Source organism: Myotis myotis, unplaced genomic scaffold (genome assembly GCF_014108235.1).
Source record: "Myotis myotis isolate mMyoMyo1 unplaced genomic scaffold, mMyoMyo1.p scaffold_m19_p_3, whole genome shotgun sequence".
In the NCBI taxonomy this organism is placed as follows: Eukaryota; Metazoa; Chordata; class Mammalia; order Chiroptera; family Vespertilionidae; genus Myotis; species Myotis myotis.
Genome location: NW_023416335.1, coordinates 176812284 through 176838522, shown reverse-complemented (window position 1 = coordinate 176838522; position 26239 = coordinate 176812284). Strand labels below are relative to the sequence as shown.

General features: G+C 34.5%; 1 protein-coding gene across 6 annotated transcripts in view; it reads left to right on the top strand.

The window, feature by feature from the left end:
• CCDC91 (coiled-coil domain containing 91) overlaps positions 1-26239 on the top strand; it is a 280530-nt gene that overhangs the window by 180533 nt on the left and 73758 nt on the right. For all 6 annotated transcript variants that reach the window (XM_036299629.1, XM_036299630.1, XM_036299631.1 and 3 more), the window contains 3 exons: positions 19857-19949; positions 20037-20105; positions 23847-24023. In XM_036299629.1, coding sequence (XP_036155522.1) covers positions 19857-19949; positions 20037-20105; positions 23847-24023 — 339 coding nt within the window. The remainder of the gene's footprint in view (positions 1-19856; positions 19950-20036; positions 20106-23846; positions 24024-26239) is intronic.

The window sequence follows — 26239 nt, the reverse complement described above, 5'->3', positions numbered from 1 at the left end:
TTGATAAAGATTTAACCTCCGATAGTCTTTTATGCACATCATGGGTAAGTCCAACACAGTTTATTTATTTTGTGACTCAACTGTGTTTTGCAAAATGTGGTTTTTGTTCCCGCTTATACTTCTCCCTCTTGGGTTAGTTGTCAGTAATATTGTCTTTTACTTTATCATGATAATTGTAATCTTTTTCTGACTTAACCTCAAGTAAAGGGAGTTAATCATACTCCCCGGTTCATTAGTTCATGGCATATTATCCTATTGGGTCTCGTGTGTGTGTGTGTGTGTATGTACACATACATTAAATTTTTGTCCTTATCCTCCAGTTTTCATACTGTCTTCCCTTTCATTGGGGGAACCATTTTAATATGTGCCTTTATTTTGCAATCTATGTGCTATTATTTTGTATGTATATATTTTTATTTTGCAAAAATGGCATTATATTAGAACTCATTCTGTTTCCTACTTTTGTCCACTAAGGTCTATGCTTCTAAAATCCACCACTATACATTGTGCTTTTAAAATTCAAAACTGTTGGAATATGTACATGATTTCCCATGATTTAGCACCTTTCTGTTACTATGTAAATCTAATTCATTTTTCAAAGTTGTAGCCTCCATATTTTCTCTATCCACTCTCTCATTGTGGAGCTCTAGGTTGTCTCTTAACTCTTTAACCAACCCAATAACTTTTATGTGTTCTTATAGTTAAGTGCAAGAAAAAAAATGTTTGTCCATCCATTTGTCCATCAGTTGTTGATCATCATCTCCATACAAGAGTGTAAATGCTGTGTGATAGGCCATGCATGTATGTAAATATTGCCGATTTGTTCTCCAGGATGGTGGTGACAGATTACAGTCCTACCAGCAATATATAGATTCCTACATCCCCCAAACCTGGCATTATCCAGCTTTTAATTTTTACTCTTTTAATAATTGATACATCATTCTTAATTTGCATTTCTTATAATAAATTTGTTAATTTATAGGATTACCTTTTCAATTAATTGCCTATTCATTAGTCTTTTTTAAAATTGAGGTTGATCTATATTTTTTGCCAGTAGTTCTTTGTAAATTTAAATATTAATCCCTAAAGGGTTTTAGATAAAATGAATATCTTTTATCTGTAAATGGAGTATGAACTTCGTCATTAATGTTTATTGCTAAAAAAATTAATAAATCCCTAATTCCAATATAATCCAATTTATAATTTTTGCCTTGTGGTTTGTACTTTAAGAATTCCTTTACCGCCGAAACCGGTTTGACTTAGTGGATAGAGCGTCGGCCTGCGGACTGAAGGGTCTGGGTTCGATTCCGTTCCAGGGCATGTACCTGGGTTGCGGGCACATCCCCAGTAGGAGATGTGCAGGAGGTAGCTGATTGATGTTTCTCTCTCATCGATGTTTCTAACTCTCTATCTCTCTCACTTCCTCTCTGTAAAAAATCAATAAAATATATTTAAAAAAAAAAAAAAAAAGAATTCCTTTACCATTCTTACAGGCAAAGGCTTATCTGCATACTTTTTTTCTACTAACTGTATATTTCACGTTTTTTTCCCTATAGAGTCTAACTTTGCATATAATCCTATTAATAAAAGCCTATGCGGTCGTCATGCCCTCACGCCGTGATGCCCTCACACTACAACAAGCAATCACCAGGAGGCTGTGTGTGCACACAGATGGGCGGAGGCTTGACTGCATGTGTGACGCAGAGGCAGAACCGCCGGCTCTGGCCTACCTCTTTGGGGCAATCCATTGAGGAGCCCTGGATGGGTGGGTGGGGCCTACCACTTTAGTGCGATCGATCGTGCGGCGCTCGCACTGTGCGAGGGCACAGGTCAGACTGGGGGACCCCCCCACAAGTTCACAAATTTTGTGCACCAGGCCTCTAGTATTAGATAAAGACCCAGTGTCCACTTGTATGTTCTTCCCTAAAATGAGCCACTTTTCCTAGTAGCATATGTTTCAGTCCAGTTTCTGGTTAAAAACCTGTGTGTGATTTTTCAGGGAATTACCAAGGCTTTACCTGTCAAGCCTCAGGGGAAAAAACACTCTTCCCAAACTAGAGGTGGTACACAATCAATGGATTGCATTCAAGTACTCAGGCCCCAGTGGCTGGCCATGCTCTTTGCATAGCTGCATTCCTAACTCAGGGGTCTTCATTCCCATTTCTTTTTATCTGAAACTTTGGACAGCGGTCTTCTTGAGGTGCTTCTGCTTAGGCCTCCTTACTGGGAGTAGGAGGGAGAAACCTTAAAGATACTTTTCCCCACTCTGACTCAGTATTCAGTACTTTCACACTCCTCCTCCAGACTACCTTTTTCAACCCCCACCCTAGGGTCCATAAAACTGTCAGAGACTGTTGGTCAGGATTCCAACAGTAGTAAGATGACTCTCACTTCTGTGCTACTTCATATGACCTGCACCTGTGCACAGTTCTGTGGGGAAAATGGAATAGGGAGGAATCAGTGCTTCCCAAGTTTTAATCACTTGCTCATAAGTGATTAAAGACTTCTCTCTTACTTTCATTTTCCCTCATTGTTGCTTAATCAGCAACTCCCACACCTGCAAGCTTGCTCTCTCCAGTTCAGCTGAGTTCCTGACAGCACTAAGGTGGTGTTTTCAGAGTATTGTTTCTGGACCGGAAGCTTCAATAACAGCATTACTCTGGAGCTTGTTAGAAATGCAAGTCTCTAGCACCATCCCAGACTACTTAATCAGAAACTCTGCTCTTGGGCCCATCAATCTCAGTACTCCAGCTGATTCTGATGTATGCAGCAGTTTGAGAACCACTGAACTAATAAACAATGTACCCTTTACACATTGTTTTGCGATGCCTCTTTATCCTATATTAAGTTCTCATATATTACATGGGGCTATCTCTGAGCTCTCTATTCTGTTGCATTAATTTATCTGTTTGTTCTTATATAAGTACCATACTATTTGTATTCCTGTTTATTACAGTGTGGTATATCTTATGTGGTATTGTTATGGCAGAGTAACCAAAGATGGGAAAACAGACCTTCAAGCACTCAGGAGATACAGAAATTCACCTTTATTCCAAAAGCAGCGCTGCTGACTCAGGGGGTCAGTACCCAAAACTGAGCAGCCTCTATTCTCCTAAACCCAGTTTTATACGTCCCCAGATTCTGTTTCTTGCTTCTGGGTCTTTGTATGGGGTTTTCTAAAAGCTATTTTGCTGCAAAGTAGGTTATGGAAAGTCCCCTAGCTGACATTAGCTGTTAATACCTGGGGACTTGGTTTTGGTTCAAAGCCTCTGCAAACTTACTGTTCCAGATGTGGGTCTGCACAGTGCAGCAAGCGAGGGCTAGACTGATTATAGATAAGCAAGCAGCCTGTCACTGCCGGGGCTGGGTTAAGCTGTCCTTACACTGTCTCTACAATCACCCACACCCCCCTTACACTGCCCACTGCCCTTATAGTATGACATATCTCTGCTCTTCTTGATTTTTTTTTCTTTTAACATTTTGAATATTTCACTCCACTTTTTAACTTGCATAGTTTCTGAAGAGAAGTCTACTGTAATCTTGATGGTTTTCCTCATATACGTTTTATTTACAAGTTTTTGTTTTTTTGCTCTGGCTTTTTTTCAGATTTCCACTTTTTCATTGATACGTTATTTGAATACAATACATAAGTGTAGGTTTTTAAATATTTAACTTGCTTGTTTTTTTTTCCTGTGCTTCCTGGATCTGTGGTTTGATGTTTGTTATTAATTTTAGAAAATTTCCCGTTATTACTTTAAATATATCATATTAATTCTTATTATTCAAATATATCTATTATCACTTCAAATATTACACACATTATTCCTTTTTAAATTATCTCACAGTTTTTGTTGTTCTGCTCTGTGATTTTGTTTTGTTTTCCTCTTTGTTTTTGTTTCTCTTTGCACTTCAGTCTAGGGCAAGCAGGTCGAACTCAAAGGCTAACATGGGCCAAATCAGGGGTCCTCAAACTTTTTAAACAGGGGGCCAGTTCACTGTCCCTCAGACCGTTGGAGGGCTGGACTATAGTTTAAAAAAAACTATGAACAAATTCCTATGCACACTGCACATATCTTATTTTGAAGTAAAAAAACAAAACGGGAACAAATACAATATTTGTATTTGCATGTGGCCCGCGGGCCGTAGTTTGAGGACCCCTGGGCTAAATAAACAAGGTTTATGTTTATGTGGGCTGCAAAAAACAAAAGCTTCAATTTTCATAGAAACATAGGTTTATTTCGATAGAGACATGCTGAATAATACAAAGGGCTAAAATAAATGAGTAACTGTTAACATAAAATAATAGAATATTTTAATAAAAATTAATATTTTTTCTTTAACATTAACTTACCAGACACGGAATAACCATAAATTAATAAGCATAATGCAAATAAACCTATTTTTCTTGTTCTCCAAAAGTGAAATATTTCCTGTTACGCACACCAAACAAGTCAATATAAGACCAATGACGTGGCAGTCATCTGCTAAAATATTCACTGCTAGTATTAGTGGAGAGAAATGACGTGCCTGTGGTAAGGGAAATGAATGCAACAGGATTATAGTAATCAGTCATTAGCGAACTTGTAGTTAATTATTAATTATGTATAACAGGATATTGTAAAAATTAAGTTATGAAATTTTTATTAAAATGTTCCTTACAAACGGTTATATTGACTGGGCTGCAAAATATTCGTTGTGGGCCACATGCAGCCTGTAGGCCATGAGTTTGACATGCTTGGTTAGGAAGTTTTTATTGGCCTATTTTCATGCTCATGATTTTTTCCTTGCTTAGGTTGACTCCACTGATGAACCCATCAAAGGCATTCTTCCTTGCTGTTTTGATTTCTAGCATTTCCTTTTGATTCTTTCTTAGAGTTACCATCTATATATTAATCATCTACTATTGAATGTTATCTTCTTTTTCCATTAGATTCTTCAACATATTAATCATTTTTATTTTAAATTTCCAGTCTTATATTTCAAAATCTTTGTCATATCTGAAATGGGTTCTGATGCTTTTTTTTGTTCCTTGAGACATTTATTTAGTATGCCTTATAATTTTTTTGCTAAAAGATGATTTTGTAACTATGTGTGATGACATGTTAACTATATTTATTGTGATAATTTTACAGTATATACAAATATTGATTCATTACATTACCTGAAACTAATGTCATATGTCAATTATACCTCAAAAATATGAACATATTTTTTTGTAATAGAAATTGTGGTAGACTTTTAGTGGAAAGTTCTGTGATTTTGTCAGGATTGAGCCGCTGTATTTAATGTTTTCTGTTGTAAGTTGCCACAGGATTCAGATTCCTAAAGGTCCAATGGTCCTTGTTCTTATCTCCCTTGTTGTCTTTGGCTTCCCTAAGAATTCCTCCTTAGATCGAGTCTGCACCTTACAGCTGTCAGCTATTATCCACTGTTATGCAAGTAAGGCATTGGGGAAGGGAAGCATCCTATTCTCATATGATATAAATATTCGTCTTTTAGTGGGTTCAGTCCTTTACAAGTATTTGTTAGCACACACACACCCTCCCCCACTTTATAAGACACAAGATGACTAGAGGGAGCTAGAATCTTGGTAATGCCTTTCCTAGAGGTGGAAGGTTTTATAAGGCTTTATTAAAGTCTTTTTACTTAAAGAATAGGCCTTTGTTATGGAGAATGCTCTGAGCATAATTCACAGTGGTTATATTTTCTACTCCCTTTGCCAGAACTAAGAGGGGAAATTTCTTGGCTCTTCACATTGAGATCCTGATCAGATTTCTGGGGAGAAAACTCATAAGAGTGTGGGGACCCTATGACATCAACCCCCATGAGTTCTTCCTCTCATACTTACTCTCATTCAGTCTTCAGTGATTCTTCAAATTTATCATGTAAGTGTTCCTACCAGTTTATGTTTCCAGCAGCTTCTGTTCTGGGAGGAAGATCTTGGTTGTGTCTCACTGGATTTTCCTATCTTGGTAGATTTTGGGGTGGCAGTTGGCCCTGTGAGAGTTCTTTGATGGATCTAAGGCACATCATTGATCTTAGTTTATTCAGCTTTTTACTTGTTTTAAGAATTGGAGTGATATTGCAAGATTTTTACATGTCAAAGCTGAAAATAAAAGTGTAACTATATGGTTTTATTATCTACTTTACAAATTTATCCATCAAAACTTTCCTTAGATTAAAAGTGTCTATTGAAAACTTTCCTTACAAATAAGACCAATAAAGACATAGTGACTCTAGTTGAAATGGGGATGGGGATGTCTAGTTCTCTGCAGAACAGAATTTGAAAACTATTGGTCCCTTTTATAAACAAACTGATCAGAACTAAACCCTTATGAATATTCTTTTGATTTTTTGTTAATTATCCTATCTTTTATTTATGTTAGTACTTAATATTACGTTTTTAATTATATAATATGCTTACTCGTCATTTACCTATGTTTACTGTGTTACCCTCATATACCTCATAGAAATATAGTTTATTGGGGGGGGGGGGGAGAATGGAATGTGTTGTATTTTAAAATAGCTATTTTATGTGACTGTAGAAAATAATATATTCTGCTTGAAGAAATTATCCTTTTTAGCTAAGGAATATGTTAATCTTGCATAGGAAAAAGAGGCTTTTTTCTACATTGTTCTCTTCTAGATTAATGTATAATCTTTGAAGAAAATATGTTAAAGGTATTTGATGGGATTACTTTATTTCCTATCTAAAAGATATTAAAAATGTGGTCATCTTTTCTAAGGTGTTATTCACCAAATCTGCATTTCATGATAATTATAAGGTTTATGTGAAAAAATTGTTAGACTTAAGACTTCCTACAACTTCAGTCTTAAAACTCTCAGCTAAATTTTGAGGAGTGGGGCTGGGAGTCTGATACATAATTCTTTTTATTGACTTTTCAATTTCTGTCATGTTATATATGCTTATGACCTGTTTTTCAACTGAACCAGTAATTTAGTCCATTACTGGTCTGTGTAAATCTTAGCCACAGCTATTTCCCAAGGTGGTTTTGGGTCTAACGAGTGGTTAGTGTTGATGTCCAGCAGGAAATCTTGCAAACCAGATGATTAGTGTGGTTCAAACTGTAACCTTGTTAAAGCATTGGTCAGGTTGCACTTAGGAGAGTTATTTAATTAGTTTCCCAATAATATTTGTGTACAGTATTTAGGTGACCACTACCTTTTTTTTTTTTCTTTTACCATAGTTCAGAGAAAGACAGTTGCTTGCTGTTATCAGAGTCAGATATTAATCCAATACTCTTTTTTAGAAAAGATATCTTTGGGCAATTATAACTGGAAGGACTTCTCTTGAACACTAATATCCATAAGATCATAAACTTAAATTGAATCTAAGTTCAAAAATAACTTACTAATAGTATATGTGTATTTTTTTTCAAGTTTATTGAAGCATAAATCATATACAGTAAAAACCGCCCATTTTAAGTGTACCACTTTTTGAATTTTGACACTTAGTTTTACAGCTACCACCGAAATCAATATTTAAGAATCATTTCATCATTCCCCCCAAATTCCTAATGTCTTTTTGTAGTCAATCTGTACATGTATTTTTAAGATATATCATATAGAAATTTTGAGTGAAAACTTTGTTTTGTTTTACTTTTGTGATATTGAATAATTTCATTGTATATGGTACATTTTGCCAGAAGTTTAAGAGTATTAGATTTAAATAGGTGTCTTAGTAAGTTAATTCAGGAAAAACTATTATAAAAGTTAATTGTTTAATAATTTATAGGCATGTATTTTTTAGATCTTAAATTACAGTACCTATTTTTATTATGGAAAATAATGTGATTAAAAAACAATGTTAAATACTCAGCTTTGTTTTGCGATTTTTATCAAGGCCAGGGCATAGCAAAAAGACAAATTGATGATTTTAAAACAGAGAAAAGGAGAGTGTTTTGACATGCTTAATGCAATTAATGAAAGCAGTACTCTAAATATCTAGGATATATTCTACTTTGTCCATATCATTCTCTACACATTCTTATATAATTTGTAAAAGCAGGTATTTTTTTTTACTTCTCTAAAGAAGCTTATAGCTTCAAATAAGAATCTGATTTTTTTAAAAATATACTTTATTGACTTCTTACAGAGAGGAAGGGAGAGGGATAGAGAGTTAGAAACATTGATAAGAGAGAAACATCGATCAGCTGCCTCCCGCACACCCCCCACTGGATATGTGCCTGCAACCAAGGTACATGCCCTTGACTGGAATCGAACCTGGGACCCTAGAGTCCACAGGCTGATGCTCCATCCATTGAGCCAAACTGGTCAGGGCAGGAATCTGATTTTTAACATTATATACATTTATATAAAATGCTAGAGGCCCTGTGCATGAAATTCGTGCACTCGGGGGAGGGGAGGTCCCAAAGCCCAGCTTGCTCCCTCTTGCAGTCCGGGAGCCCTCGGGGGATGTCCAACTGATGGCTTAGCACTACCACGGAGGCGGGAAAGGCTCCTGCCACCACCGCTGAACTCGCCAGCTGTGAGCCTGGCTCAGTGCTTCTGGCTGAGCAGCACGCCTCCTGTGGGAGCGCACTGACCACCAGGGGGCAGCTCCTGCATTGAGCGTCTGTCCCCTGGTGGTCAGTGCATGTCACAGTGACCAGTCATACCGCCATTCAGTCGATTTGCATATTAGCCTTCTATTATATAGGACTAGAGGCCCGGTGCACAAAAAATTGTGCACTCGGGTGGATCCCTCAGCCCGGCCTGTGCCCTCTCGCAGTCTGGGGCCCCTTGGGGGCCCCTTCCCCTGGCTGCTGGCACCAGTTTTCCTCTGGCGCCCAGAACCCAGGCCTTCACTCTTCGCTCGCCACTCGGGCCCCGGGGGCGAGGCTGGCACAGCAGGCTTCCCTCTTAGCTCATCACTCGCCACACCGGCCTTCGCTCACTGCTCCTGCCCGGGGCCAGCCGGCTTTGCTCCGTTGCTTGGTGCCTACATATGCAAATTAGCCACCATCTTTGTTGTGGTTAATTTGCATATCGAGCTGCTTAGCCAATGGGAGGTGTAGCGAAGGTATGGTCAATTACCATGTTTGTCGGTTATTAGATAGGATTATTTAGAAAAAGTAGACATTTTATTAAATTTCCTATAAAGAAATTGTGTATATATTGAAAAGAAACTTTAAAAAGTTGTATATAGATTTAATTAAATTTTTCTACATGAAATATCATCAAAAATTACTAGTTAAGGGATAATAAACTCCATTATTGGATAGATATTTCATTCCTCTGTAATGAAGTACATACTTATGTGTTGTGGTCAAACTTATTTCATACTCTACTTGTTTCTCTGTGAAGAGGAATGCTCTGCCCATGCCGGGAATGTCCTATAGTTGTCAAACACGGAAATTAAACTGAAATGCGTGGTTTTCTTCTGGGCAGGATGCAAAGGTGATTTCCCAGGTCCTTGTTCAGGTGGATTTGAAGAATGAAGCCACAGACAAAAGGTGGCATAGGAAAAGGTGGAACTTTATTGGGAAACAAGCACAGACTCCCATGTAGGAGAGGGTGTTCTAAAGAGGCAGTCCACTTAGAGCCTCTTTCCTATGGTTTATAAAGGCTGCAGTTCTTTGTGTCCTGATAATCCCCTCTGATTGGTCACTGTAGTGGCTTCAGAGCTCAGACCCCAGGGATGTCCCCCTCCTTTTCTCTCCCTTTTGTGGTAGAATTTCTCTATTCCCTGTGAAAATCTGTTTTCCTCTTTCTCCCTTTTGTTTTTCTACTCTCTTGGCTTTCCCTTTATCTTCTGTCTTCCTATCTCTTTATTCTGTGAATGGGTGTCTTTCTCTCCCTTTATTCTGTGAATGAGTGTCTTCCTCTCCCTTTATTCTGTGAATATATGCCTTTTGGCAGCTCCCAGCCCCCCAGCTATGCAGCCTTTCCCCATGGACCCCCCTTTATTTCTAGAACTCCTTAAACCTGCCTATTTTACTCCTAAAAACTCCTTTTAGTTGCTCAGTCCTGTAGTTGACTGTGACAAATGTGTATCTAATTCAGTGTAAAATTATCTTTAGAATGTTTAAGATTCTAAGTATGACATTTTTCAATCTCTGTTAAATATTGATTCCTAATTATTACATTGTGGTCAGAGAATAATATTTAAATTTCACTGAATCTTTCATTGTAAAAATGACCAACAAATTTGGAAAATTTCATAAATGTTCCATATGTTGATGAAAGAAATGTCCAAACCTAGAGAATTTTTATAAGTTTATTTGAGCCAAATTAATGACAGTATTCGGGAAGTAAAATCTCAACAGATTTAGAAAATGCTCTGGAGAATGCAATTTTGCAGCTTATTTTATACATTAGAATGAAGGAGGAGATGTTAGGAAGATTATATGAAATCTATTGGTGATAGATAAATGAGACAGGAGAGAGCAAAGCATGGAAATCTCTGGGGTTGGATAAAAAGTGAAATGGAGTGACACGCAAGTACTTCTTTTAAATTGGTAGGTGCAGGATGTTAATAATTAACCTGTCAGGCACATAGAAATGGTATGTGGGAAACTGTGTGACAATGAGGGTGCTCTGTGGTATCCTGCTCTGATGGGCTGTTCTGCCCTGAGGGATCTGGAAAAGTAGGTTGACATTCCAAAGCAGGGGTCCTCAAACTATGGCCCGCAGGCCACATGCAAATACAAATATTGTATTTGTTCCCGTTTTGTTTTTTTACTTCAAAATCAGATATGTGCAGTGTGCATAGGAATTTGTTCAAAGTTTTTTTTTAACTATAGTCCGGCCCTCCAACAGTCTGAGAGACAGTGAACTGGCCCCCTGTTTATAAAGTTTGAGGACCCCTGTTCCAAAGGTGTATTATCTTAGATGCAAAAAGACAATAGACAAACTCACTTAAGGTAAAGATTCACCTTTATCAAGGAAGCCACAGGCCTAGGATGTGACTACCCACCATGAGCTGCTTTTAGTTAGAAACTTTTATGTTTAGACCATCCTATGTGGTTACTTTTGGTCTCTGAATTTGTAAAGCTGCCATGCAGGCCTCTCCTTAGTTTGTCAGATTTAGTATGTGGCTCCTTTTAAATCCACATACATGCTTGTAAGCATTGTTTATTCCACTATTGGTGTAGTGTTACTTATATATCCATTAATCAAACCTATGAGTTATGTTCCAATTTTAATTTACTGATTTTTTGGTACTCAGATAAAGGAACTTGTTAGTTTTCCTTTGCAGTTCTGTCCATTTTGCTTCATATATCATGAGGCTATGTTATTAAGTGCATACAAATCTATGTTTATCTTCCTGGTATCATTTTTCTGTGATGTCTTAATTCTAAGAATGCCTTTGCCTAAATCTGTTGTTGATATTAATATCACTAAGTTTTATCTTGGTTAGAATTTGCCCAAAGCTTTTACCCTTGATTAATTATCAGTATTTCTGGGTTTAGATACAATTACTATAAACAACATATAACTGAATTTTTGTTGTTAATTTGGCCTGATGATCTTTTTTAATTTTAAACTTTATTATTTGGAGCAACTTTAGATTCACAGCAAAATTAAGCAGAAAGTACAGTCTCCATATAGCCCCCACCACACACATGCAAACTTCCCTCACCATCAACATCCCACACCACAGAAGTACCTATACTGTAACATCATTATCATCAAAAGTCTAAAATTTACATTTGGTTTTACTCTTGGTGTTGTTCATTCTGTGGGTCTAGACACATGTATAATGGTGTATATCCACCATTGTAGTGTCATTCAGCATGTTTTCATTGTCCTCAAAATCCTGTGTTCCACCCATTCATAGCTTTTTCCAGCCTAGCCCTAGCAAACACTACTCATTTTATTGTCTCCACAGTTTTACCTTTTCCAGAATGTCATATGGTTGGAATCATACAGTATGTAACCTTTTCAGATTGACTTTTTCCACTTAGCTATATGCACTTAGATTTCCTCCATGTCTTTTCATGGTTTGATAATGCATTTCCTTTTAGCATATACTTTATTGTCTGAATATACCACAATTTATACATTCACTAACTGTAAACACCTTGTTTGTTTCCATGTTTTGGCAATTGTGAATAAAGCTGCTATAAATATCTGTGTGCCAGTTTTTGTGTGGACCTAGGTTTTTGTGTAAATACCAAGAACTATTTTGCTAGATGAAATGGTTAAGAGTATATGTAGTTTTATTTTTAAAAAAAAGAAAGAAAAGAAAAAAAACAAAAACCTGCCAAACTGTTTTCTAAAGTGTCTGTATTAATTTTCATTTCATTTCCACCATCAATGAATGAGAGACCCTATTGCTCCACATCCTCACTACCATTTGGTATCTGTTTTTGATTTTTATCATTCTAATAGGTGTTATTGGTATTTTGTTGTTTTAATTTGTGATTTTCTAATGACATAGGATGTTGAACGTATTTATATATGCTTATTAGTTGAATGGATTTATTTTGGGGCTCTTAACTTCCTTCCATGGGCCTGTGTACCCATTTATATACCAGTACCCTACTGTTGTTGAAATTATAAAGTGTGATACTTCCACTTTTGTTCTTTTTTCTTAGTATTGTTTTGACTGTTCAGGGTCTTCTGTGGTTTCATATGAGTTTTTGTATTGTTTCTTCTATTTTTATGAAAAATGTTTTTGAAACTTTTATAGGGATTACATTGAATCTTTTGCTGGTTTTGGGTACTATGAACATTTTAAAAATATTAATTGAACCCACGAACACAGGGTATCTTTCCATTTATTTCTGTCTTTCATTTCTTTCATCAGTGCCTTATAGTTTTTAGTATACAATTCTTTCATTATCTTGTTTAAATTCATTCTTAAATATTTTATGCTGTTGTAATTGGGATTATTTTCTTTATTTCTCTTTTGTTCCTTGTTAGTGTATAGAAGCACAACTAATTCTTGTATGTTTGTTTTATACTCTGAAAGTTTATTGAATTCATTTATTCTAACAGTTTTTGAATGGAGTCTTTGGAATTTTCTATGTTTATCTGAAAACACTAATAATTGTTCTTCTTCATTTACAATTTGGGTGACTTTGTTTCTTGCTCTTGCCTAATTGCTCTGGCTAGAGATCTTCTAGTACTATTTTAAATACAAATGGAGAGCTTTGGCACCTTTGTCTTGTTCATGATCTTAGAGGAAAAGTTTTCAACATTTCACCTTTGGATATGATATTAGCAGTTGGCTTGTCATATATGGCCATTATTGTGTTGAAATACATACTTTTTATAGCCAAGTTGTTGAGTTTTTAATCATGAAACAGTGTTGAATTTTGTCAAATGCTTTTTCTGTATCTAATGAGGTAAAATTGAAAGTGCTATTGGATGGCACGAATAGTTTTTTAGTGAAGGTGTGTTGTAGGTAAACTCTTGATTTTTGCTTTTACTAAAATAGATTTATTCCTCAGGTAGTTTTACTATATATATAATTCTGGGTTAATACTAATTACAATTTTTATAAGTATCAATCTTTTCTCTATGATTGATGACATATAATCTCTTTTGGCATTGAGTTATGCTATTTCACCATAATATTATTTGGTGTGTTTTTTAATTCTTTATTATGTATTGGGCTTTAAATCTGAGTATATATGTGTTTCTTCATTTTGGAAAATTACCTCTACCTCATTCTCTCTGTTATTTTTCTCCAGAACTCTTAATTTAATATGTCAAATCATCTTAATGATTTCTCATTCTTCTGTAGCATATTCTTAAATTCTTTGTGTTCTGCATTTTGTATAATCACTTCAGATCTGTCTTTCTGTTAATAGTTTTTTTTATTTTGTCTAAATTGAAGTTTAAGTCAAACATGGAGCCTCAATTTTCAATTAATATACATTTTATTACCACATTTTATTTGACAAATATACGTTTATTTTTATAATGTCTTTTCTCTTACTCATACTTTTGACACTTTACAAATTTGTTAAATGTACTTTCTGCAAATACACTGTATGAGTTGTTCTAGTGTCTGCTTTTTTTAAGGGCTGTTTCTGCACACCTGCCTTTCTACAGTGATAGTAACTTGTTTCCTCAGATATTTTGTTTTATGTTTTTGAAATCACCCTCATTGGAATTTTAATTGTGATCGTCTTTGGTGCTTGGGTTTAAGGTCTATTCTTCCACAAAAGAATTGTTTTGCTTCTGATAGTCCTTCAGTTCTTGAAAAGCATAGTTTATGGGAATTTTGGCCCCAAACCTGCAAAAGAGGTAGCAGCATGTGATTATGAATTGTCAGGAAACCCCCCTACTCCTCCATTCCAAACTCAAAACAAAAACCTAGTTTAACAAGTTCCCTTTTAGATTCTCTTTGCTGGGTAGGTATTTTTCTCATTCACCCACTTAGGGTGTTGCCTTTCAGTCATTTTAGTTTTATGCAAGAGTCTCCTAACTAACTTCTTTTTCAGCCCCTAGAGTTTGATTTCTTTTTGCAAGCATGGTCCATAAAAATCAAAACTCCAATATTTCAGCATTCTTCAGATCTCCTAAGGACAGTTACTGGATGCAAAGCTTGCTTACCTCTAGGAATTTGTGCTTTTCATCATTTTTGTCTATTTATTTAACTTTCTTGCCAGCTCAGCAATATTTAAAGAGCTGTTTTGTTTTTTTCCATCCAACATTTTTATGCTGGGTTTTCCATGATATACCTGTCATGTAACCAGAAAAGTATAAAATTCATTTTTATTTATCCCCCTTTGTTTATGAAAATATAAACATTATAGAAATGTTTTAGTGAGCTTATATTAATTACATTCATAATTAATTTAAAATTGCTAAAATCAGTTCATAAATAAACAGCCAGTAAAGATAATAATGGTTTAAAGCACCACTTCTCAAACCACAGCTCAGAGTTAAAATCTAAAAAGGTGTTTCTGTGGAAAAACATGATAATGAAACACTTTAAAGAAGCCATGTATACTCTGTTCCTATCTAGGGCTTGAAAATGTTCACTAGCTTATTAAAGGTTCTATATGAAAAATACATAGCTTTTATTCAGTCTTCTTTGATCCATAAAATATTTTTGATAGGAAGAATCTATTAAATATCTAAAGAAATATGGACATTGTGGCATAGCAAAGAAATATAGAAGAGAATAAGTTAGCCATAATATGGTGAAATGAGTTCAAAGATAAGTTAGATTTTAAAAGGGTATGTTAGAGTTAATGGAAAGTCTTGGGTTCCAAATGGCTTATTTAATACGATAGGCCAATAGATGAGATTTGAGAAAATATATTTATATTTTTCCCAGGAAAATAATCCTAATTTTCCCCTGTGCCTGTGTTTCCCTGTACTTATAATATTTAGCCAAAAAGAGTAAATTGTTTGTGGGACATTCTTAATTTTAACAATTTAATTTTTTTCCCTAGAATGTGGACAAAAAAAAATGTATGTTTAATTATTCAGTTATTTTAAAGTATTTTAAGCAAGTGTTTATCCTGTTTACTTTTTTTTCCACTGTAGATCAATCCTGATACTCTTACTGCCATTTTCAGTGAAATTGTTCTATACTTTTACTTTTGCATTTTTATAAAAACATTATTAAATTTAAAAAAGAGTATTCCACCCACCAGTTACCTAATAAAGCATTGTTATTTTTGTGATCCCTTTCAATATTAATTCAGATATATGTAACATTATATATGCTTATAATATGCATGGTTATACATATATGTATTTATACTTGCAATAGTATATATAGTTACATTAATGATGATGGCTTTAAATAATTTAATGTCTTCAAGTAATTTTATTTTATAAACATAATTCTATATTGATGCATATTTTTATATTTATTTTAATGACAACATGATACTTCTTTTAGTTGATACAGCATAGTTTATTGTACTGTACCCCCTTTTTGGACATTTAAAATGTTTGGGGTTTTGCATTTTTATAAGGAATGTTGCTGTATACATCTTCATAATGATGTTTTATTCTTTTAAATTATATCCAGCCCCCTACCTTTGTACTTCATGCTTTTTTGAAAATATGCTAACACTAATTAATAAACACACATAATTTGTGTTTTCATTTCCTAAGCAGCTAAAATTAGACGTGAGTAATTATACCTTACCTTTGTTGTTAGACCCTTCAGTTAAGTTACTTCAGTATTATAGGCCTTAGATAGACTGTCCTTGGTTCAGTGAGTATCCAGTTATTGTGATAATCCATTCAACAAGTTTAATTATTTCTATCTTATAATTGCATTCATTTTATCACACCCATGTCTCCTATCACTTGCATCAGTACTTTTATATATATATATATCTATGGACAACTGTGTTTCTAACATAAGAAACAATATAAACAGTAAAAGTTTTGCTCCTAAAACTGATTTCTTATCTACCAGATCCTTACCCTGCAATAAATTAGAATATTTTTTTGTCAACTGATTTTAGAAAAATGTTTTATGCTAACTGATATAGGAATATTATTGTGTAAAGTTTGAAAGTGAAGGTTATGAGATCCACCAGCATGAAAAATAGAGGGCTTTCTATATAGTGTTTTCTGATGATAAATTCTTAGGAATAGGAAGCAGGGACCAGGAACATTTTTATAACAGTTAAGCATAGCATCAAATTATTGCCTGGCTGGCGTGGCGCAGTGGTTGAACGTCAATCAATGAACTAGAAGGTCATGGTTCGATGCCTGGTAGGGTGCCTGCCCACGTTGTGGACTCAGTTCCTGGTGTGGATTCAGTGGTTCTCTCTCATCATTGATGTTCGTATCACTCTCTCTCTCCCTTCCTCTCTGAAATCAATAAAAAAATATATTATTTTAAAAATTATTTTCTGAAAAGTACTACACTATTATGTTACATTTTTCGTGAAGTGCACAACTCTGTCTCTTTTTTTCCTTCTTGCTAAAGGGATTATCTTATATACATGGGTCATTTATTTCAAGTACCCATTTCAAATACCTTTTGAAGGATACTGTTATGTTGAAACACATTTACTGCATTGTGCTTAGGCAAACGGAATAGCAGAATTGAGTTGCATTTTTAAAAGCTATTTCCCTTGAAAATGATTGAAGCAGAAATACTCTTCTGCTTAAGTTCAGGATTGTGACATATCTTTGGCATTTACTAAAATATACATAATACAAATACGGAAATCTCATTATGGAAGTATAAACTAGCCCTGCCTTTTCAATAAAGCTGATGTGTCTCCCAATTTTGTTTCATTCCTTTATATCATTCCCTTAAGTCAAATGCCTATTTGAAAAGGGTGACTAATTTGCTTACATTTTCTCTTGCCTATTATAAATATATCTATTTGGGTGAAGTAAATCTAGTGTAGCTTATATTATAGTTTTATTTTATTCACTTTAAAAAGTTTATTGATATTATTGGGCTTGTGGTAAATGCTTCAAGTACATTTAATCTTATAGTTTATCTTTTTTAGGTTTTCTTTCCAAATAATAATTCATGTTGGCCCATGAATGGGTGAAATATCTGTGACTTACTTTATGTTAGGATGTTTATTAAATTTATGTAGCCTCTTTCAAATCGTATTAAATGGAGGCATGTCTGAGCATGTGCTTTAAGACTATCCTGCCAAATCGCTTGATCTTGTTCAATGTTTGTGATTTATAGAAGGTATGAGAAGATGCTTCTTGAGTTTGCATTACAGACTATGTACTACACACACACCCCACATACAAAGTAAAGTGAAGTTTGTGGGCCCGTGATACATGGATAACTGTATAACTGAGCATGAGCTTCCATGACTGCTTATCTAAAATCTAATAGACAAAAAACTGTGCATGTGTGATTGTGATTAAATCTGTTTACAATATCTCTTGTGAATCATATTCCAGGAAAAAAAGAGCTTTTTTATATTTCTTTTTTTTTTACAGGAATCAGTAAAAACCACAGAACCTCTATATTTATATTTGAGTTTGCATCAAACATTTTTCATTTGGAATAATTTCTTGCAAAGGGGGAAAACGGAATAACCTATTTCTGAGTGCCTTTTGTTTTAGGCTAAATTTCAAAGGACTGTCCTTGACACCCTTGCATTAAGTACTCTTTAAGATTAATAGAACTTTATAGTTTGCATTTGTTTTTTCATTAGCTAAAAAAATTTCTAAAATTACAATATAATTTAAGAAGCAATCAGTAGAATATTTTGGATAAGTAAAATGTAGCAAACTTCTCACTGTTCTTGAATGAGATGTATTTGTATAGATTTCAATTAATTGTTATAATGATTTTTAAAATGCTATAAGTCTATGTCCTGCAAATCTTGTTGAAAGTCTCTCTTTGTTTAAATATTATAAATATTTGAAAGAGAGTCTTATGGTTGGATGTTGCCACTGGTTCAATTTCAGCCTCTATGTAACAAAAGCAGTTCTGAACATCCCTACCTTGGAATGATCAGTTAATAAGGTACAAAAAATGTATTCACCATCCATCCCTCATACTTTCACAAATCACGTGAACCATTTCCAGGTGCTGGACGTTTTGGACCATTAAGGAATTCTATATTGACGCAAAAGGAAGAAGTAATATAGCCAATTTTCAAATAGCTCCATAATTTATTTTAGATAGAATGAGGGGAGGCTGAAATTTTGGGGACCAAGCTCTCTCTTAATACTTAATAATTTCTAGTTTATTTTGGTAAAATAACTAAAATAATCTCTAGCCCAGAGAGGAAAGGCATCCCTACTTCTGGCAGAATCTCAGACTGTGAACAAACCTCAAATCCAGTGCACTTTCTACTATAGTTCTTTTTTAAGGCCGCAAAAAGAGCTCTAATCATTTTTCTTTTTGTGAAGATAATACTAGTAATAGTTTAATGGAGTAGTAGTAGTTAGTGTCAGAAGTAGAAGTTAGCATTTATAAAGATGTTTAACTTGCTTAATCATTAGGGAAATAAAACCATAATGAAATACAGTTTCACAACTACTAAAATGACTATTTTTTAAAAAGCAAAAAAGTAACAAATATTGTAGAGGATAGAGAGAGATTTGGAGCTCTTTCACATTGTTCATGGGAATGTAAAATGGTGCAGCAGCTATAGAAAACAGTTTGGTGGTTTCTCAAAAGGTTAACCAGAGTTATTATATGACGCAGCAGTCCTATTCCTAGATTTATATCCAAAGAATTGAAAACAGGGATTCCAGTAGATATTTGTATGTGAATGTTCACAGTGGTATTATTCACGATCACCAAAAGGTGGAAACAAACCAAGTGTCCATCAGCAGATGAACAGATAAATGTGGCATATACATATAATAGAATGTTATTTAACCATAAAAAGGAATGATCTTTAGATACATACTACAACTTGGATGAATCTTGAAAACAGTACGCTACGTGAAATAAGCCAGTTACAAAGGACAACTACTGTTTGATTTTATGTATATGAAATATCTAGAATAGTCCAATTCATAGAGACAAAATAGAGTAGAGGTTACCAGTTTTAAATCAGAACTATTTTGAAAGACATAGATCTGGTTTTAAATATTGGGTATCAGAATTAATTTCTATTTAAATGAAACTTCTATATAAATAGCATTATAAATCTGAGAAAATATATTATTTGCCCTTTGTAAATGAAAGAGAAATCCGTGAGAATAGGAATATATTTTCTTTTGTTGTGTTTCCCCATAAGAAAACTCCATTCAAAATCTAAGTGCTTAGTTTATTATTACTGGCTGATGCTTCTGAGTGTTTTTTTCACTAGTGTTTTTTTCACTAGTACTGTTTCCCTAGATTCATCTTTTGAATCTGTAGTTAAATACAATATTTTGGGCAAATGAATTCCACCAGCTGTCTTCCTTGTTCAGAGATTATAGATTTCAGAGTATAATCATAATCCATTTATCTTTCCTTGTAGCATCAGAGGCTCCTTGAAATGCTAGATACAGAGAAGGATCTGTTAAAAGAAAAAATAAAGGAAGCTTTGGTACAGCAATCTCAAGAACAGAAGGTAATGCTTTAACTTTGCTCAGAGTGGGAAAAGAATGTGCTCTGTTACTGCAAATAATACATTTAGTCTTTGTTTTATCATTTATAGGAAATATTGGAAAAATGTTTGGAGGAAGAAAGACAAAGAAATAAAGACTCATTAGTATCTGCTGCAAAGGTATTTCCACCTGAGAAGTTTATTATATAGTCTAATTCCAATAAATTGTATTTGTTCTGTTTGTTGTTATGTTTACCTCCACATCAAAGCCTAGATTTGAAATTTTTATTCTCATATGAAAATTGTATTTATCACTTATTTGCCTGGTATAAACACATCTGTAATAATGGTGTATTTTGGTAAGTGGAATTAAAAAACAGTTAATTAGTGGTACAACTAATCTACTTTTGTAAAATATTTTATTCCAGAAAAACAAAAATGATTGTTTTTCTTTCTTATTTTTCCTTTCATGCTAGGATACTACACTCATATTCTTATTAAATTCACATTATACAATATTATGATGATGCTGAAATGCTTTCCATTTAGATTAGTAATTAATTGTTAAAAGAATTTAAAAAAAAAATTGTAAAAATCAGTGGACACTGATTTCCACTTGGTATTTAGTGGGTATCATACAAGTAATATATGTGAGTGTGTATTTATATGTGTATATATGTATTTAATTATTTAGCAAGATATGTGATTTTTAAAGCCAATTTTGAAATAGCTAATCTCAGTAATGATTCATAGATATAAAATATATATACCTTCAAATACATATATAATACTGACTTTTGAGATTTGCATTTAAATTTACTAAACAAATGTCTCTTATATGTAAACTAGAGGCCCGGTGCACGAAATTCATGCACTCGGGGGTGGGGGGGGGGGTGTCCCTCAGCCCAGTCTGTGCCCTCTCACAGTCTGGGAGCCCTTGGGGGATGTCTAACTGCCGACTCCCCATGGGGAGCGGGCCTAAGCCGGAAGTTGGATATCCTTAGGGCTGCCATGAAGGTGGGAGAAGCTCCCACCACTGCTGCTGTGCTCGCCAGCTGTGAGCCCGGCTTCTGGCTGGGCAGCACTCCCCCTGCGGTAGTGCACTGACAACCACGGGGAAGCTCCTGCGTTGAGCGGGATTGGCCCAATACCGGCTCTCTGACATCCCCCAAGGGGTCCCGGATTGCGAGAGAGTGCAGGCTAAGCCGAGGGACCCCACTGGTGCACGATCGGAGCTGGGGAGGGACACAGGAGTTTGGCCAGGCAGGGAGGGACCTTGGAAGGGCTCCAGGGCATGTCTGGCCTGTCTGGCTCAGTCCCGAATGGCTGGACCCCAGCAGCAAGCTAACCTACCAATCGAAGCATTTACCCCCTGGTGGTCAGTGCATGTCATAGCGACTGGTCCACCAGTCGACTGTCTGCCCCTTGGTGGTCAGTGCATGTCATAGCAAGCAGTTGAGCGGCCTTAGCATATCATTAGCATATTACATGTTGATTGGTTGAATAGACAACCGGACACTTAGCATATTAGGCTTTTATTATATAGGATAACTATGCCAAGATGGAAGTTCAAGGGTGACTATAATTTTCTCTTTTTCTTAAAGAACTTACATCAGGACAGAAAAAATATTCATTTACCAATAAGACAAGGAGTAATGCATTAAATTATTATGAGTGTATAAACAGTATTTCCATGTCATAGGAGTTTTTAACAAATAAATCACTTTGAAAGGAGTTGAAGGAAGGCTTGCATTTGGAATTTTAAGTTTGAATTTTATTCCATAGGTAAGAGTAGACACATGGACATTTTTAATATTGGTGTGACATAATGGTAATTGACATGAACTTTTGGGAAATTGGAGACAACAAAGGCTAGAAGCAGAGAAATGATTGAGTGCATCAGAAGTCTGTGTAGATATAGTGAATGGCAGAAATAGAGTAGTAGTAGTAGCTTAGAAAGGAAAATTCTAGAAGTCGAAGGTGGAATCAACTTACATGTTTTGTCTGGATGATATAAGAGGTGAGCAAGCTGTAAACTCTCTGAATATTGATTCAACAGCAACATGGAAAATAATACTATTTCTTTGGTATGGAGTTTAAAGTGCCTGTGATATATTCAGATGACAAAAGTCAAGTAGATGACTAACTCTACCTGACATTTATAACTCAGGAGAAAGGAGTGACCTAAAGATACTAATAATGGTTTTGTTTTTCAGTAGATAGATGGTAATGGTAGCCATGGAAATTACTGTCATATATAATCACTTCTCTGGAGAGTGTAACATAAAGGTAGTCTAAAGTCTGAGCCCTGAAAGAACAACAAAATTTAAAATCCAGAGAAAGGAAGAAGTTACAAAAAACTAAAAAGACTCAGCCAGATTAATAGGGGAAATATAAACTTCATGCTGTCGTGCAAACCAAGAAAAGAGAGAGCTTCAAGAAAATAGAAATAAGCAACTGTGTAAAATGTTGCTTTGAAGTCAACAAAAATAAGGATTAAAACAAAAAATATCATTTGGATTAAACAACATGGAAGATACTGGTGAGCATAGTAAGAGTTGTTTAAGAGAATAGTGGAGTAAAATAGAAGGTCAGAAAATGGTAACGGTCAACTTCCATAACTTTTGTCAAAATGGTCATGAACTGGAAGCAACAGGGACTAGGGTAGGAAGTCCCTGGGCTTTACTGCATAAAAGTAGGATGGTTTTCTTGAGGAAAATTCATGTGTAGTTGTTTGTGTTGTAGCTGAAGTGTAGGCATTGTTGGAGGGTGGACTGCATTTTACTGAGTAACTAGTGTTACAGTTACATTGCTTTTTGGCAGACATTTACTCTGAAAAGGTGGAGTGAGCCCAGCACATTAAGAAAAAAACTAAGAGTTTTTATTGCTAATGATAAAATTCAAGCTTTGGAGCAAATATTAGAATTTTGGAAAATTTCTATCTGCTTTCTAATACCTAAAACTTTTCTGATGAAATTGACAATGGGATTAACAAATGTGACTTTTTAAGGTATGATTTAATGAAATTTGTCAACATCTGGAGGAGATGCATAACTCATTCATTCAATGTTTCCCAAGTAAAAAGTATCTTTAAAACCATGCATAGATAACGGATTCATTCAAAGTTCTAGAAAGGATTGTAATGTAAGAGTACAAAAATTTGACATGATTTGATTTTCTTTGCTGCAACTAACTTTTAAGAACTACTACTTAATTGTGGAATCATCAAGAATATCTACAGTGATCTGACCTGGCTACTAAATATTTCTCCCTTCTCTACTACCTATGTGTGTGAGATTGGGTTTCTTCTTTTTAATATACTTCAACCAAATAATATCATTATAGATCCATACAGAAGAAGATATTAGAATCTAGATACCTTCTATTAAGTCAGATATTAAGGAGGTTTACATACATTCCTTTCACTTTTTAATTTTAGAAAATATAGTTATTTTTTTATAAAATATAGTGTTTGTTAGTATGCAATGCATTTAATGTCATTTGTTTTAAATTAATCAATACATATTTTAATTTTGTCTTGGTTTAAATTTCTAATGTGGTAAATCTTAATATGTATAACCAACAAAAACAAAAGCTCTTTGAAGTCTGTAATAAATTTTAAGAATGTAAAAAGATCCTAAGACTAAATAGTTTAACCACTGCCCTTTAAGCTAAGGCTTGGTTTCTTTGGCATTTAGAAATGCCAAGGAAATAAGTTTATTATTTGTACAAAACAAATAATTGATTTTATTTTTCAGAAATTATTAAATATGCATAAAAACAACAGTGTCAGAACTAAACCATGTGGAATCAAAATGAAGTTGAGTGTTTTTTAGGTTAATCCAAGTTTGTCTTATTCAAAGAAATATTGTGCAGTCATCCTTTCAATTCTTTTTGTTTTGGTCATTGTTTGTTTTGAAGCTTGAGAAAGAAGCAATGAAGGATGTAGTTTTAAAAGCCATAGAAGAAGAAAGAAAAACTTTGGAAAAAGTCCATGCTGAGGAAAGGGAATTATGGAAGACTGAGCATGCAAAAGATCAAGAAGAAGTATCTCAGGCAATTCAAAAAGCTATACAAGAACAAAGAAAAATTAGTCAGGTTAGTAAAATTAATTCTTTGTGAATATTTTTTCTTATTTTTCTCAAAATGCAGTATTCTTAGTATTATTTTATCTTACTTGAAATCAACTTAGTGGACATATCAGTATTAATAATAATTTTGCCTTTGGTAAACAAGTAATTCTTAATATAACTATATTTTTTATCTCCTTATACTTTTAACCTTGACTTTTTATTCTACTTTAAAAAAAAACCACAATCCAAATTTATCTTTAGTCATTGCAACTACATTAAAAATGTAATTTTAGCCCTAGCTTGTTTGGCTCAGTGTATAGAGTGTTGGCCTGTGGACTGAAGGGTTCCAGGATTGGTTCCAGTCAAGGGCACATACTCAGGTTGTGGGCTCAATCCCCAGTGTGGGGCATGCAGGAAGCAGGCAATCAATGACTCTCATCATTGATGTTTCTATCTCTCTCTCCCTCACCCTTCCTCTCTGAAATCAATAAAAATATAGTTAAAAAAATTTAAAGTTTTAATAAATAGGTAGGTGAGAAGTTAGACAGGTTGATTATCATAAAGAGTATGCTTATTATAGAACAAATCACAATATGTATATTCTTAGATTTTTGTCTATATATGATTTTTTTCTAGAGGAACACCTTCGATAGGAAGAAAATTCATATCAACTCCCAAGTATGGGAACCACTGCATTAACATTTTAATATTGACTTTTTAGGGAATCACCAATTTATGGACATTTATAGACATCCTTCATCCATTGATTGCATTCATTCCCTAGAAAAGCAAATTTAAAAAAGGAATAAAGTATTACAAATTGCTTTGTAAAAATCCCATTAATTAAATAATGCCAATTAACTAAATTGCAGGACCAGAGATAAAATCTGTAAATATACTTTACCCAGGGACTACTAGTGATGGGATTCTGAAATCCTGCCTCTTGAACTTGTTCATACCTTTGAGGATTTTAACTGTCAGTCTCATTGTTCACATCCTTGTTACTCCTTTCAGGAAAATACCTGGAATATTAGACATTACAAAAATTGACAGAAAGTTATCATCACTTATATCAATAAAGAAAGTAATAATAGCCCTTCATGTTCAAGTTTCATTTACTTGGCTTTATTCTAGACAAATATTTCAGGCTGTTTGCTACAAAGCTATTTTTATGGAATTTGTTCTTCAGTTTTGGCTATAGAAAAATACTAAGAAAATTGTAGCTGTAGTGCTGGTGCTGGTGGTGGTAGGGCTGACAATAATTGTAACAGTGTTAGCTCTCATTAATTTATTTCTAAGTACCAGGCACTTTCTAATTGTTTTACATGTTTGATCTCATTTAATTCTCACAACCACCTTATGAGGCAGAAACTATTTTTACAGGATCGGAAATTAAAGCGTAGGAAGATTATGTAACTTGCTCGAGGCTATAATGACTTTGGAAAAGGCAACAGTTTGGATCCAAAATCAGGCAGCCTCACTCCAGAGGCCGTGCAGCCCGCCACTTCGCTATTCTCCCTCCCAATGCTCTCATCTTAGAATAAAGCATGAATTCAGCTTACTGATCCTTTCATGTATAATTTCAATAGCAAAAACTTGAATGGGTTATTTTAATTTCTTTATTCACTGAGTAATATTTATTAAGCATCTACCATGTGTTGGCACCGTTGACAATTGTTGGAAGATTTTGGTGTATAGCATCTAACAAGATAGACAAGGTCCGTAGGCACTCCTGGAGCTTATATTCAAGTAAAAAACCCACTAATAAATAAGGTAATACCGTATAGTGATATAAGTTGTGAAGAAAAAAATCAGGATTATGTGTTTATCTGAGAATGGGGGATAGGAGACTTGTTTAGATAAGGAAGTTAAGAAAGAAGCCTGACTCAAAAAAATTTGCATGCTACATGATTCTGTTTATATGAAATTCTGGAGAAGACAAAACTAATTTGAGGGGAAAGAAATCAGTTGTTGCCTGGGAAGGGTGGGGGAAACTTTGAAGGTGATGGAAACTATTTAATTATAATTGTTTTGGTGATTTTTGACAAAACTTATCAAAATATCTATTTCATAGTGATGAATTTTATTACATGCAAATAATATTTCATAAAGCTGTTTTTTAAAAACAAATGCCTACCAGAATAAATTATTGGATAAGTGGTGATCTGAAAAGGTGACTTCATTTACTATGGTGAAGAAGGGTCGAGTTTCTTGGGCACAAAAAAATCCAATTTGTTCATA